The sequence below is a fragment of the Vespa mandarinia genome, chromosome 8 (assembly GCF_050613455.1).
Source record: "Vespa mandarinia isolate Hongniang chromosome 8, ASM5061345v1, whole genome shotgun sequence".
NCBI classification, from domain to species: Eukaryota; Metazoa; Arthropoda; class Insecta; order Hymenoptera; family Vespidae; genus Vespa; species Vespa mandarinia.
In genome coordinates this window covers 2512501-2524253 of record NC_140817.1, presented here as the reverse complement: position 1 = coordinate 2524253, position 11753 = coordinate 2512501, and the positions used below count along the sequence as shown (strand labels likewise).

The 11753-nt window shown below is 27.4% G+C and overlaps 1 protein-coding gene across 3 annotated transcripts; it reads left to right on the top strand.

Moving 5' to 3' along the window:
- The first annotated feature begins 55 nt into the window (after positions 1-55).
- Positions 56-8613, top strand: LOC118451319 (synaptic vesicle glycoprotein 2C). 3 transcript variants are annotated; one of them, XM_085658836.1, is made up of 11 exons: positions 98-238; positions 1012-1063; positions 4047-4106; positions 4642-4803; positions 4946-5108; positions 5208-5329; positions 5452-5690; positions 5785-5966; positions 6042-6355; positions 6508-6795; positions 6903-8612. In XM_085658836.1, exons 4-11 carry the CDS (start codon positions 4668-4670, stop codon positions 6944-6946), a joined length of 1488 nt encoding a protein of 495 aa, XP_085514962.1. In that variant the 5' UTR covers positions 98-238; positions 1012-1063; positions 4047-4106; positions 4642-4667; the 3' UTR covers positions 6947-8612. The 3 variants fall into 3 exon arrangements, with proteins under 3 accessions (XP_085514963.1, XP_035743661.1, XP_085514962.1); XM_035887768.2 differs by lacking the exon at positions 1012-1063 and having other exon boundaries at positions 62-238; XM_085658837.1 differs by lacking the exons at positions 1012-1063; positions 4946-5108; positions 5208-5329 and having other exon boundaries at positions 56-238; positions 6903-8613.
- The last annotated feature ends 3140 nt before the right edge of the window (positions 8614-11753 follow it).

The window sequence follows — 11753 nt, the reverse complement described above, 5'->3', positions numbered from 1 at the left end:
CATATCTACCTGCTCGTGACATAATGTGTGATACGTTTGATCACGTCAATGGTCTCCGTCGTCATCGGTTACACCAACTTCATGCAAAGAAAACCGGCGACTGACTCCGCGTCCACGTTTCTTCAACAGTCGACGTTTAGGACCGGCAACGTACAGTGAGTGCTCGTGTACCATCGAATTATTACGAAGGATTTTCTCAGGATGGTCAACCGGATCACTTCGATATCATTTATAGTGGGTCAGTAAATGGATCACGTTAATTTATTTATTTTTCTTTTTTTTTTTTAATTATAAATTTTATAATATATATATATATATTATATATATATATATATATATATATATATGCACGTATAATGTCTGTATGTATTTATTCTTTTATTATTATTATTATTTATATTATTATTTTTTTTGTATCTAATTTATTATTTTATTACATTATTTTATTTTAACTTATTATATTATTTTTTATTTCATTTATATTATTATCATTTTTATTATTATTATTGTTATTATTATTATACGTACATAAATATGTATAATAATATTCGTTAATCACCGACTGTTACCTTTCGACACAATTTTACATTTGTTCATTAGACAACATTAAACAATAATAATAATAATAATAATAATTAATAGATATAATAGATATAATTAAATTATACTAATTGGAAATAAAAGCAATATATATATAACATACAAACATAATACGATCTTTGTCTGTCCAATGTGAGGAAAGTGTAACAATCTTTTTTCATCTCTTTTCATTAAATAACACGTAATAAATAGATAAATAGTTGTATGCGAGAAAAAAAAAAAAAAAAGAAAAAAGGAGAAACAACATCTTTTTTATTCTTATCTATAATTGCTATCATTTCTATTTAAAAGGACCAACACGATGATCTATCATCGACCTTATTTACGACAATAAACTTCGTCTTTTCATTTGATCCCTTTCATATTGAAAGAATCGTACTAGAGACGATAATAATGTACATTTAATTACAGCTGTTGGCAACTGCGTATGAAATAATCGATTCCACCAAAATAACAGATATATGTACGTACATATAATAAGTATCATCTAATCGTCTTTTTAATTATCTCCGTTTAATTTACCACTTGAGATATATAATCGACCGATTAAACCACGACTACGACTACGACGAAAATTACTACAAAGAAGACATAAACGACAATTATGACAACTAAAACGACTTTGAGCCATTCGATTTTTTCTCGATTATAATTTCTCTCGTTTATCTAATTAACACCGTTAGACCGAACAATTTATCAAGGATCAAGAATTATGTAATTTCACGAAGATCATAGCAGACAAAACTATTCATTACTATATCGAATTAAATGTAACCCTTGGTTATCTCAATCGTGTCGTGGGTCTACACGAAAAGGAAAAAAAAAGAAACAAAAAAAGGAAAAAATTGAAATCAAATGTAAATATTGATATTGAAATTGGAGGAAGAATTTTTTTAATGCATGAAAAAATAAGATAGATCATTTTCTTCTTTTCTTTTCTTTCTTCCCTCAGAGAAATTGGACGATGTTAAAAAGAAAAAAAAAAAAGAGAGAAAAAAAAATAAAAGAAAAACAAAAAAAATCCTTTTATAATCAATAACAATACAGATATAACGATACAAATTTGATTAGATCCGATTTGACTGGATCTATAATATGTAGATCATAACTATAGATAGATATTGCGTGTTCTTCTTTTCAAGCGTTAGTTCTCGTTGAACGATACGAGCACGGATCAGAAAATTGAGCTCGTTCTCTTTCCTAAAATTGCACGAGAATGTTACAGTAACGTTCGTAAGGAATAAGAAGAAAATTTAACAAAGGAAAAATAACGTTAGATCGAAGAATTTTTATTTTCCAACGATTCGGAAACAGAAATAAAAAAAAAGAAAAAGAAAAAAAGAGGAAGTGTGAAAAAGAAAGAAATAAAAAAAAAGAAAAAGAAATAACATCCAAAAAAATGAACATAATAAAAATGTAAAAAAGGATATAATAATAAAATGAAGAAGAAGAAGAAGAAGAAGAAGAAGATAAAAGAATTTTTACGTGATTGAAACGAAACGAAAAAAAAAAAAAATACATAAAATATAATATATATACATATAACAAAAAAAAAAAAAAAAAAAAAAAAAAAAGAAAAAAAAAACGTAAAAGAAAAAGAATAAAGAAAAAGAAAATATAATCGCATGAATGATTTTTTACGTACGAAACGAGAAAAGAACAATGAACGAGTAGAGGATAAATGAAATGATATAATTTGTTAGAATTTGCGAGTGATTTGAAACGAGAAAAAAAGAAGAGAAAAAAAAAGAAAAAGAAGAAGAAGAGAAAGATTAAATGAAGTATAGGAAAAGAAAAAGAAGAAGAAGAAGAAGAAAGAGATGAACTTTAATGAGTAATATTTGCGGCTCATAGTTTAAATAGGATCATTAGTCGCGCCTATTATTGTCGTCGTATTGCTAATTAAAAACGATTACATTGGCTCGTATAAATGTAACTTACTTGATTCGATATTAATATCAAATATTATAACGTTTATTCGAATACACTTCTTTTTCTTTTTTTTTTGTTTCTTTTTTTTTTTTTTTTTTTTTTTTTTTACTGCATGCAAATATCGCAAAATTTCATTATCACGCATATGCGTTACGCATTGTGAAATCTTGACGAGTTTGCATTAATTCACATTAAAAACAATGATAATAATTATTTCGTCATTTTTCAACGCGCTAATATATATATACAATGATAAAAATCCAATTATTTAATAATTTTTTTCTTTTGTTTTACTTTTCTTTTTTTTTTCTTTGTTTTCTTTTTTTCTTTTTCTTTTGTTGTTCTCGTTAACGAAATAATCAATTCAATTGATCGTCGAATAATTTTAATCCATTTCTATTTTTTAAATAGAATAGATCGAACGTTAGCAAAGTTTCGTTGAACATATTTTATGATCCATCGTTTATAAAAAAAAAAAAATCAAGTATCGTTCAAGAGAAACGTAACGCTATCGATTAATTTTCCATTTTGTTCAGAATGAAACATAAGTGGAATAAAATTTTGCGAGAATATATTTTATATTATTTTTCAATGATTTATTTTTTATATTTAAATAAACCTTTACAGTCCTTTGATTTTATAGATAATAAATAAAAAATAAATTCGATTTATTTAATCATTCTGTTAGAATATTTTTTATTTCTATCTATCTCTCTCTCTCTCTCTCTCTCTCTCTCCCTTTAACAATATATATCACACATATATATACACACACACACACACACACAAACACACGCAGAGAAAGAGAGAAAGAGAAAAATTCTTAAAATAAATTTTATGTTGGGTACAATTACAAAATAAATAAATAAATAAATAAGTAAATAAATAGTAAATTTAATATATATATATATATATATGTATTAATATATATATTAATATATATATTAATATATATATTAATATATATATATATATATATATATGAATTAATTTATATATATATATATATATATATATATATATATATATATATATATAGAAAGAGGAAGAGAGAGAGAGAAATTCTTAAAATAAATTTTACATTGGGTACATTTATAAAATAAATAAATAAATAAATAATAAATTTATTTAATTGTTCCCCATATTTCTTGGAAAATGGCTCGTAAAAGAACGGAATCCTCAAGATATATAAATATATATATATTTTTCTGACGTTATTTGCAATACTTCAGGAATTATATATCACACGTTTCGCACGGATGGATAATGTCGTATCGAAAGAACTACAGAATCACTGAAAAAGACACGAAAAGAAAAGTACATAAAGTAAAAAAAAAAAAAAAAAAAAAAAATAAAATAAAATAAAACGAAAAGATATACACAGACACAGACACACACACACACACACACATATATATAAATAGATAGATAGATAGATACATCATTTATTTAATGACGCAGGTAAATCGAAAGATTAATGACGTCAATCTATTAACGTATATACGCGATTTCAGATAACAGTAATGAATCCAAAGAGGGAAGCGCAGATTTTGAAAAAGCCATCAGATATTGCGGTAAGAAAGATAAATATTTAAATGTATTTATTTTTAATACAAATTTTATACGTAAATTATATGCGTATGAATAGTTTTATTTTCCTTTACGTTCCTTCTTTTTTTGTTTATTTTTCTATTATAATGACTAACAATTAATGAAAAGATATTTTCAATATTTTTTATTTGAATAAATGACATTAATACTTTCTATCCAAATATACAGGAATAGTAATTTTTATTAATATTTTTATTATCTCTTTTTAATATTTTCTAATAGTCTAATATTAGTATGCATTTTTCAATAGAAATTAAGTAATATTATTTATTTAATTAATAATTAAATAAATTAATTATTTATTTAAATATAAAATAATTTAAATATTAAAAAATTAATATTTCTTTTCATTCATAATTCCTCGACATTATTTCTCGATCAATTTATTTCTACATTTTTCCATTTTATATATACATAGATCCTATGAAATAATTTATGGTTCTTTTATTGAATATAATTTTTATTTCTTTTTTTTTTTTTTCTTTTTTTTTATTTTAGGATACGGAAAGTTTCATTATGGCTTGATGTTACTCTGCGGTATGATGTTCCTCTCCGTTGGTTTTCAAAATAGTATAAATGCTTACATCTTACCTTCGGCCGAATGCGATTTGAAATTGTCTTCCGCAGATAAAGGGCTCTTAAACGTCGCCTTTCTCGTGGGTAAGTCTAAAAAAAAAAAAAAAAAAAAAAAAAAGAAAAAGAAAGAAAAAAAAATGATCAATGATGAATCGATCACGAATACCAAGGCAATTTGATAATTCATCCTCGTATTTCCTTTTTCAATCGTTTAATTTTTTTCAAGGTGGAGTTATCAGTTCAATCTTTTGGGGTATCTTCGCGGATGCTTACGGTAGAAGAAACGTCCTTTTGGTGACCTTTATGATTGATAGCATTTTTTCAATTATCTCGAGTTTCTCTCAAAGCTTCAACAGTTTATTGATCTTTCGTACAATTAATGGTTTCACGTTAGTACTTGTATTTATTTAAAAAAGAAAAAAAAAAGGAAAAATCAAATAAAATTGAGACTTGATTTTTGACAATCGTTAAATTATTGATCGTTACAGAATCGGTGCTCCTGGATCATTGATCTACACTTATCTCGGTGAATTTCAATCGGAAAAGTATAGATCTAAGAGCATCTGTTACGTTGGCTTCTTCTGGACTCTCGCTTGGCTCATATTACCTGGTAATCAATTTGATTCTTTCTTTTTTTTCTCTCTCTCTCTCTCTCTCTCTCTCTCTCAATTTTCAACTCTTTTCATCGCAATAAAGTTTAATTAATCGTGATTATTTTTTATGTATTAACAGGTCTCGCCTGGATAATAATACCACTTACGATTTCGATCGAGTTCAACGGTATCTCTTACAATTCTTGGAGACTTTTATTAGCATCGATCAGCTTACCAACATTTTTCGTAGCTCTTGTTACTTTAACTTATCCGGAAAGTCCCAAATTTTTACTTTCACGAGGCAAGACCGAAGAAGCATTGAGAATTTTAAAAAAAATTTATGCCATCAATACCGGTAAAAGAGAGGAGAATTATCCGGTATGGAAGAACGATCGATTCAAAAACATTTCTATTAATCCATATGAATGAATTAGATTAACGATAACGATATTTTATTTATATATTTATACAGGTGAAAACTCTTTTGTCTGAAAGTACAATGATCACAAGAAAAGAAGGATCTACTTTATCAGTATTTGGATTGTTTACAATCTTATTGAAAAACATTTGGTCTCAAATTCGATCAATCTCCTCGTTTCCACTTTTAAAATATGCCATACTCTGTTGGACGATATATTTCACTAATATGTTTGGGTTAGTTTATTGATAATAGGATTTCGTAATACCATCTAATAGAAATTTTCGAAAATTTCAAAATAATTCTTTCAGGTATTACGGATTGGGTCTCTGGCTTCCTGAGCTCTTCAATCGTTTTGAGATATATCAAAAATTACATCCAAACGTAACGATAACCGTTTGCGAATTGATAAGAAAAACAGATATATTAAATCATTCGAACATTAAATCAACAACATTAAATGAATCTGTAATTCTTCATCCATTGATGAACGCGACGGAGAAATGTGTTAGTACAATGGATAAAAAGGTTTTTACTAATGCATTAACGATTAATGCCGTTTGTTTATTGGGAAATATGGCATCTGGTTATTTCGCAGATCGGGTTGGTCGTCGAACAATACCAGGTGAATCAAATTTAATTATTAGAAATTGATTGAGATATTATAAAAATTTATATAAAAGAAAATAACGACGACGTTGTCGTTTATCACAGTAATTATTGATTAATAATTATTTTCTACTATTTTTTTTTTTTCTTTTTTCCTTTCTTTCTCAGTAACTACTATGTTGATAGCTGGTGTCTTTGGGTTCGCAACTTACTTCGTCAAATCTTCCTTACAAATTCTCGTAGTGACCTGTCTGTTTTCACTGACAATAGCCACGGCAAATTTTGTAATAGGAAGTGTTGTGGTCGATATCTTTCCAACGCACGTAGGAGCGATAGCTATCTGCATGATGACATGCTTTGGTAGGATCGGTGCCATCGCAAGTAATTTGGCCTTTGGTATGCTTCTCGATATCAGTTGCGAGGTGCCAATTTTCTTAGTGGGCAGCATCGTTATTGGTAAGCAATATCGATTATCGACGATCCAAATAAGGATCACTTTGATATGCATGAATATAATTATACGAGACGATTCAATCAATTTCTTTTTCATTCTTGTTTTTCAGCCGGAGGTATCCTAGGATTGTTGTTACCAAAAAGAAATAGCTGAGGAAAATTTCTGATAAACGACGAGTTCAAAAGTATTCGTCTACTTTTTTGTTTCTTTTTTTTTTATTTTTTTTTTTTTTTTTTTATTTTTTATTTGTTCTTTTATCAATCCCAATTTCTTACTCGGGAATGCTAATCTCATCGTTTAAATCTATTAGTATGTTTTGATGAGAAATAATATTGTGGTTCGCGTGATCCCTTAATATAATTTTATTTATTGAAACTAGACTTTATATAGCATGGAAAGTATATGAATAATGTAATTAGAACGATAATTTTTAATTTCTCCTAAAAGAAAACGGAATATCTATGTTAAGAATGTTAATTGTAATCGTTTATTTTATCGACGATTATTAGAGATCGTTACATTATCGACTGATCGTTACCGACCGTTTTTCTTACCGACGTATTTTCATTCTTCACTTTTCACACGAATATCTTGACTTTTTAAAGTGCTGCCATCTCTTGTTACGTAACATTATTCTTTCAGAAAATTTTTAAAGAGCAACGATACTCGATAGATAAATCGAATTTATAGAACTTTGCTATCTAACGTAAAATATTCGCGACGATCTAAGAAAAGAATAATGTTATAAAATACGAGATGAATTCTTTCTTCTTTCCCCGCCTCACCCTTCCACGCCTCCTCACTCTAAGCGTGACTCTTTTTTTTAGTTTCAAATTCAATAGATATTTAAATCAATACGGGTTTTTTTTTTTTTTTTAAACATGAAAATACCGAATATATGATAATAAAACAAGAAAACTTACTTTGAGCGTTCAGAATTTTCTATCCACACCGACTCGTCGTTTTGTGGCAAAACAACACTTGACACCTGTATTATTGGTATATGTTAAACGTGATCGGTTGGTTAATAACGTATCTACGAAGGAGAAGTACAAATTTGTAATTTCATTTATTATTATTACGTGTTTCTTTCTTTTTTTTTTCTTTCTTCTTCTTCTTCTTCTTCTTCTTCTTCTTCTTCTTCTTCTTCTTCTTCTTCTTCTTCTTCTTCTTCTTCTCGTAAAAATGAAATATGAGAGGATTTCCATGATCTTCGATACAACAAAACTATCGTCTTAGCTTGCTTTGACGCGCGTTTTTTTCTCGTGTTTGGAATTGAATACAATAATATTATATTGAAAATAATATTGTGAGTTTCTCGGGAGGTATTCTAATAATATCGTTATTTCGTTATGCTACAGCGCTCTTATATTCGATATTCGTTTTTATTATTCGTTAACTATTATTATTATCATTCATCATTATCATCATCATTATCATCATCATCATCATCATCATTATCATTATCATCATCACGATCATCATCTCACCATCATCAACAACATCATTATCATAATCATCATCAGCATCGTCATCATCAGCATCATCAGCATATCATTATCATTATCATCAACATTATCATCATGATCATCATCATCATCATCATCATCATCATCATCATCATCATCATCATCATCATCATCATCATCATCATCATTTTTATCATTATAATCGTCGTCTTCGTTTTATTGACATATAATTATATAATATATACAGATACATGCTATCAATATTGTGCAATATTAAATTGACGATTTCATTAGTAATAAGTAATCATTAATCATGATTAATAAATGAAATATTTCCATTATAATCATCAATCATTCAATCAATTAAATATTGCCCAACACTGCATGCTAAATATATATATATATATATATATATATATATATATGTATTTATTTATTTATTTATTTATTTATTTATACCATATAAGAATGTTCGCGCGTGCACGCGTACATACTTTTGTATACGTATATGTGCATATATATATATATATATATATATATATATATATATATATACACATACACACAATATGTACAAGTAATCTCGCTTTTCATTTTCTTTTTATTATTTCCCTTTATTCCTTGTGCACTCGGACATTTTGCAAGGATCGTATTGGTGTAATAAAGCGTGTAAAGTTTTATTGCGCGCGATTTGAAAACCGAAGGAACGCTGTATGCCAAATCCGAAAAGGATTGGCATTTTTTTTTTGTTTTTTTTTTGTTTTTTTTTTTTTTTTGTTTTTTTTTTTTTTTTTTTTAATGAAGAACCAAAAAGAGAAAAGAACAAAAAAGAAAAGAAACGGAGAAAAAAAATAATAGCAAAAAAAAGAAAAAAGAAAAGTAAAGAAATAAGAAGGACGCAATGACAATGCGTCACAAATCGTCGGGATGATAATTGTATCGAATCGTCTGGTTCGCGAGAGAAAAAACAAAAAAAGAAAAAAAAAAAAAAGAAAGAAACGAAAAGACAAAAAAAAAAAAGAGAAAAGAAAGAAAAAAAGAACCGAAGAAATCTTTATTTGAAACATTTCTAACCCAAGTGTAATAAATTTTGTTGTTTCATCGACGAATGCAAGATCGCTCGGCGTGCAATGACTAGAAAAGTGTTCGTATGTATGTATGTATATATGTATGTGTGTGTTGTGTGTGTGTGTGTGTGTGTGTGTGTGTTCATGTGTATTATATACGTGCGTGTAGATTTGTAAAAGACGATGTATGAAAAATTTTCTTTTCAAACGGAGCAAAACGATCCCAATTCTTTCCTTTTTATTTTTGAAATATCAGGAACGAAAATCGCAGCCGTCTTAAGTCATCCCGTTAAGGCACTTAGAAAACTTTGTTCCCATCGCTGGAACTCGGTTTTTGCTTTTGTTTTTCGTTTCTTTACATAACAATAACACAATAATATTAATATTAATATTAATAATAATAATAATAATAATAATAATAATATTAATAATAATAATAATAATAACTAATAATAATTAATAATAATAATAATAATAATAATAATAATAATAATAATAATAATAATAATAATAATAATAAAAAAATATTAATAGTGGACGAAACTTGGGTATGTTCTTCGAAATTATCGTGTAATTTCCATCACGTTGTTCTTTAAAAAATATATATATATATTTTATATATATATATATATATATATATATATATAATAACAATAATAAATAAATAAATGTCAAGTGTGTGTGTGGGGGGAGTTGGGGGGGGGAGGTGTGTGGCGGGGGAGAAGAAAAGGTGGTACGAGATCTGATCTTCGATGTTGCTCAGAAAAAAAAAGCTACGAATTCTTGCTGATTAATAATGAGATTTACAAATACATAAATACATTCGTTACTTTGGAGACATTACGAATGAATACACATTTAAGCTTCCTTTTTTTTTTCCTTTTTTTTTTTTTCGTTGGATGGTTCGAGGAACGATCGATTGATCAATTGGAATACGACGCGTTCGTTGCGAATCGCGTCACGAAGAGAGATCTATTAAAAATAAAATGTGTGTATATATATATATATATATATATATATATATATATATATATATACACACCCACACACATATGTACACAGACACACACTTAATTTCCAAAAGATATTGGTTGGTTTTTGCAAATACCATACATGTGTACGTACATATGTATAGACGTATTTGAACATGATTTACATATATATATATATATATATATATATATGTATATCGCTATAAATAATCTTAATAATAAAAAGGATAGCTGCTTTTTTTCTTTTCTTGTGAAGCATCGACACGCGTCTCGACATGCTGATCGAACTCTCGATTTATTTATTTATTTAATTATTTATTTAATTAATTAATTAATTATTTATTTATTTATTTATTTATTTATTTATTTATTTATTTATTTAGTTTTTTTTTTTCATTCTTTCTTTCTTTCTTTAACAGGTTCGTAAAAATTGGACGATGATTATATTATCTTCGGCTTCACTAATCACTAATTATAAATTTAATGGTGAACGGCTATAAAAAGGCACTATGTTTCACAGACGCTGGACTCCGTGTGCAGAGAAACTCGTCTATTCGATTAAGCCGACTAATAGTCTCTCGCCAACGAGGAACTTTCGTATTGCATATTTTTTTCAATACCGTGATTTTTCCTTTTCTTTCTTTCTTTTTATACTTTTTTCTTCTTTTCTTTTCTCTCCATTTCGTTTCTTTTCTATCTTTTCCATCAATGAACAAATTAATAACGACGACGATCGTATTTAGATATTTCTCTTTGTTGATCTTAGTAAAAATCAGTAAAACTGATTTTTAAAAGAAAGAAAGAGAGAGAGAGAGAGAGAGAAAGAGATAGAAAAGTTTTTCAAAACACTTTTAATCTATCTCAACTTTTACTCTTCATTTAAGAAAAAGATTTGGCATTGATCCAAAAGAATAAAGACTGGAACGAATTATATATATATCTCTCTCTCTCTCTCACACTCTCCCTCTCTCTCTCTCTCTCTCTCTCTCTCTCTCTCTCCCGCTCTCTTTCTCTTTCTCTTCCTCTTTCTCTCTCATTCTCTTTCCTATTCTAGATCCTTCATAAAAATATATACGTAAAAGTAAATAAACATTAATTCTGCCAAATTATGGAAATTTCAAATTTTCAAATTTGAATTTACAAATTTGAATTTACAAATTTGAATTTAGAAATTTGAATTTTCAAACTTTCATACCAAATTGATTGATAATTTAAAAAAAAATAGAACGACGAAATGTTCACTATCTTTTTTTTCTCTTTCTCTTTCTTTTTCTTTCTCGAATAATAAATTTTGAAATATTCTCGTAGCCATAATTACTCCTCGTCATTTTAGTGACGATATTTACGTCCTGTAGGATCTTCCTATCATTAATTTTAATACAGCTTCTCTCTCTCTCTCTCTCTCTCTCTCTCTCTCGTTTCAACCCCCTCC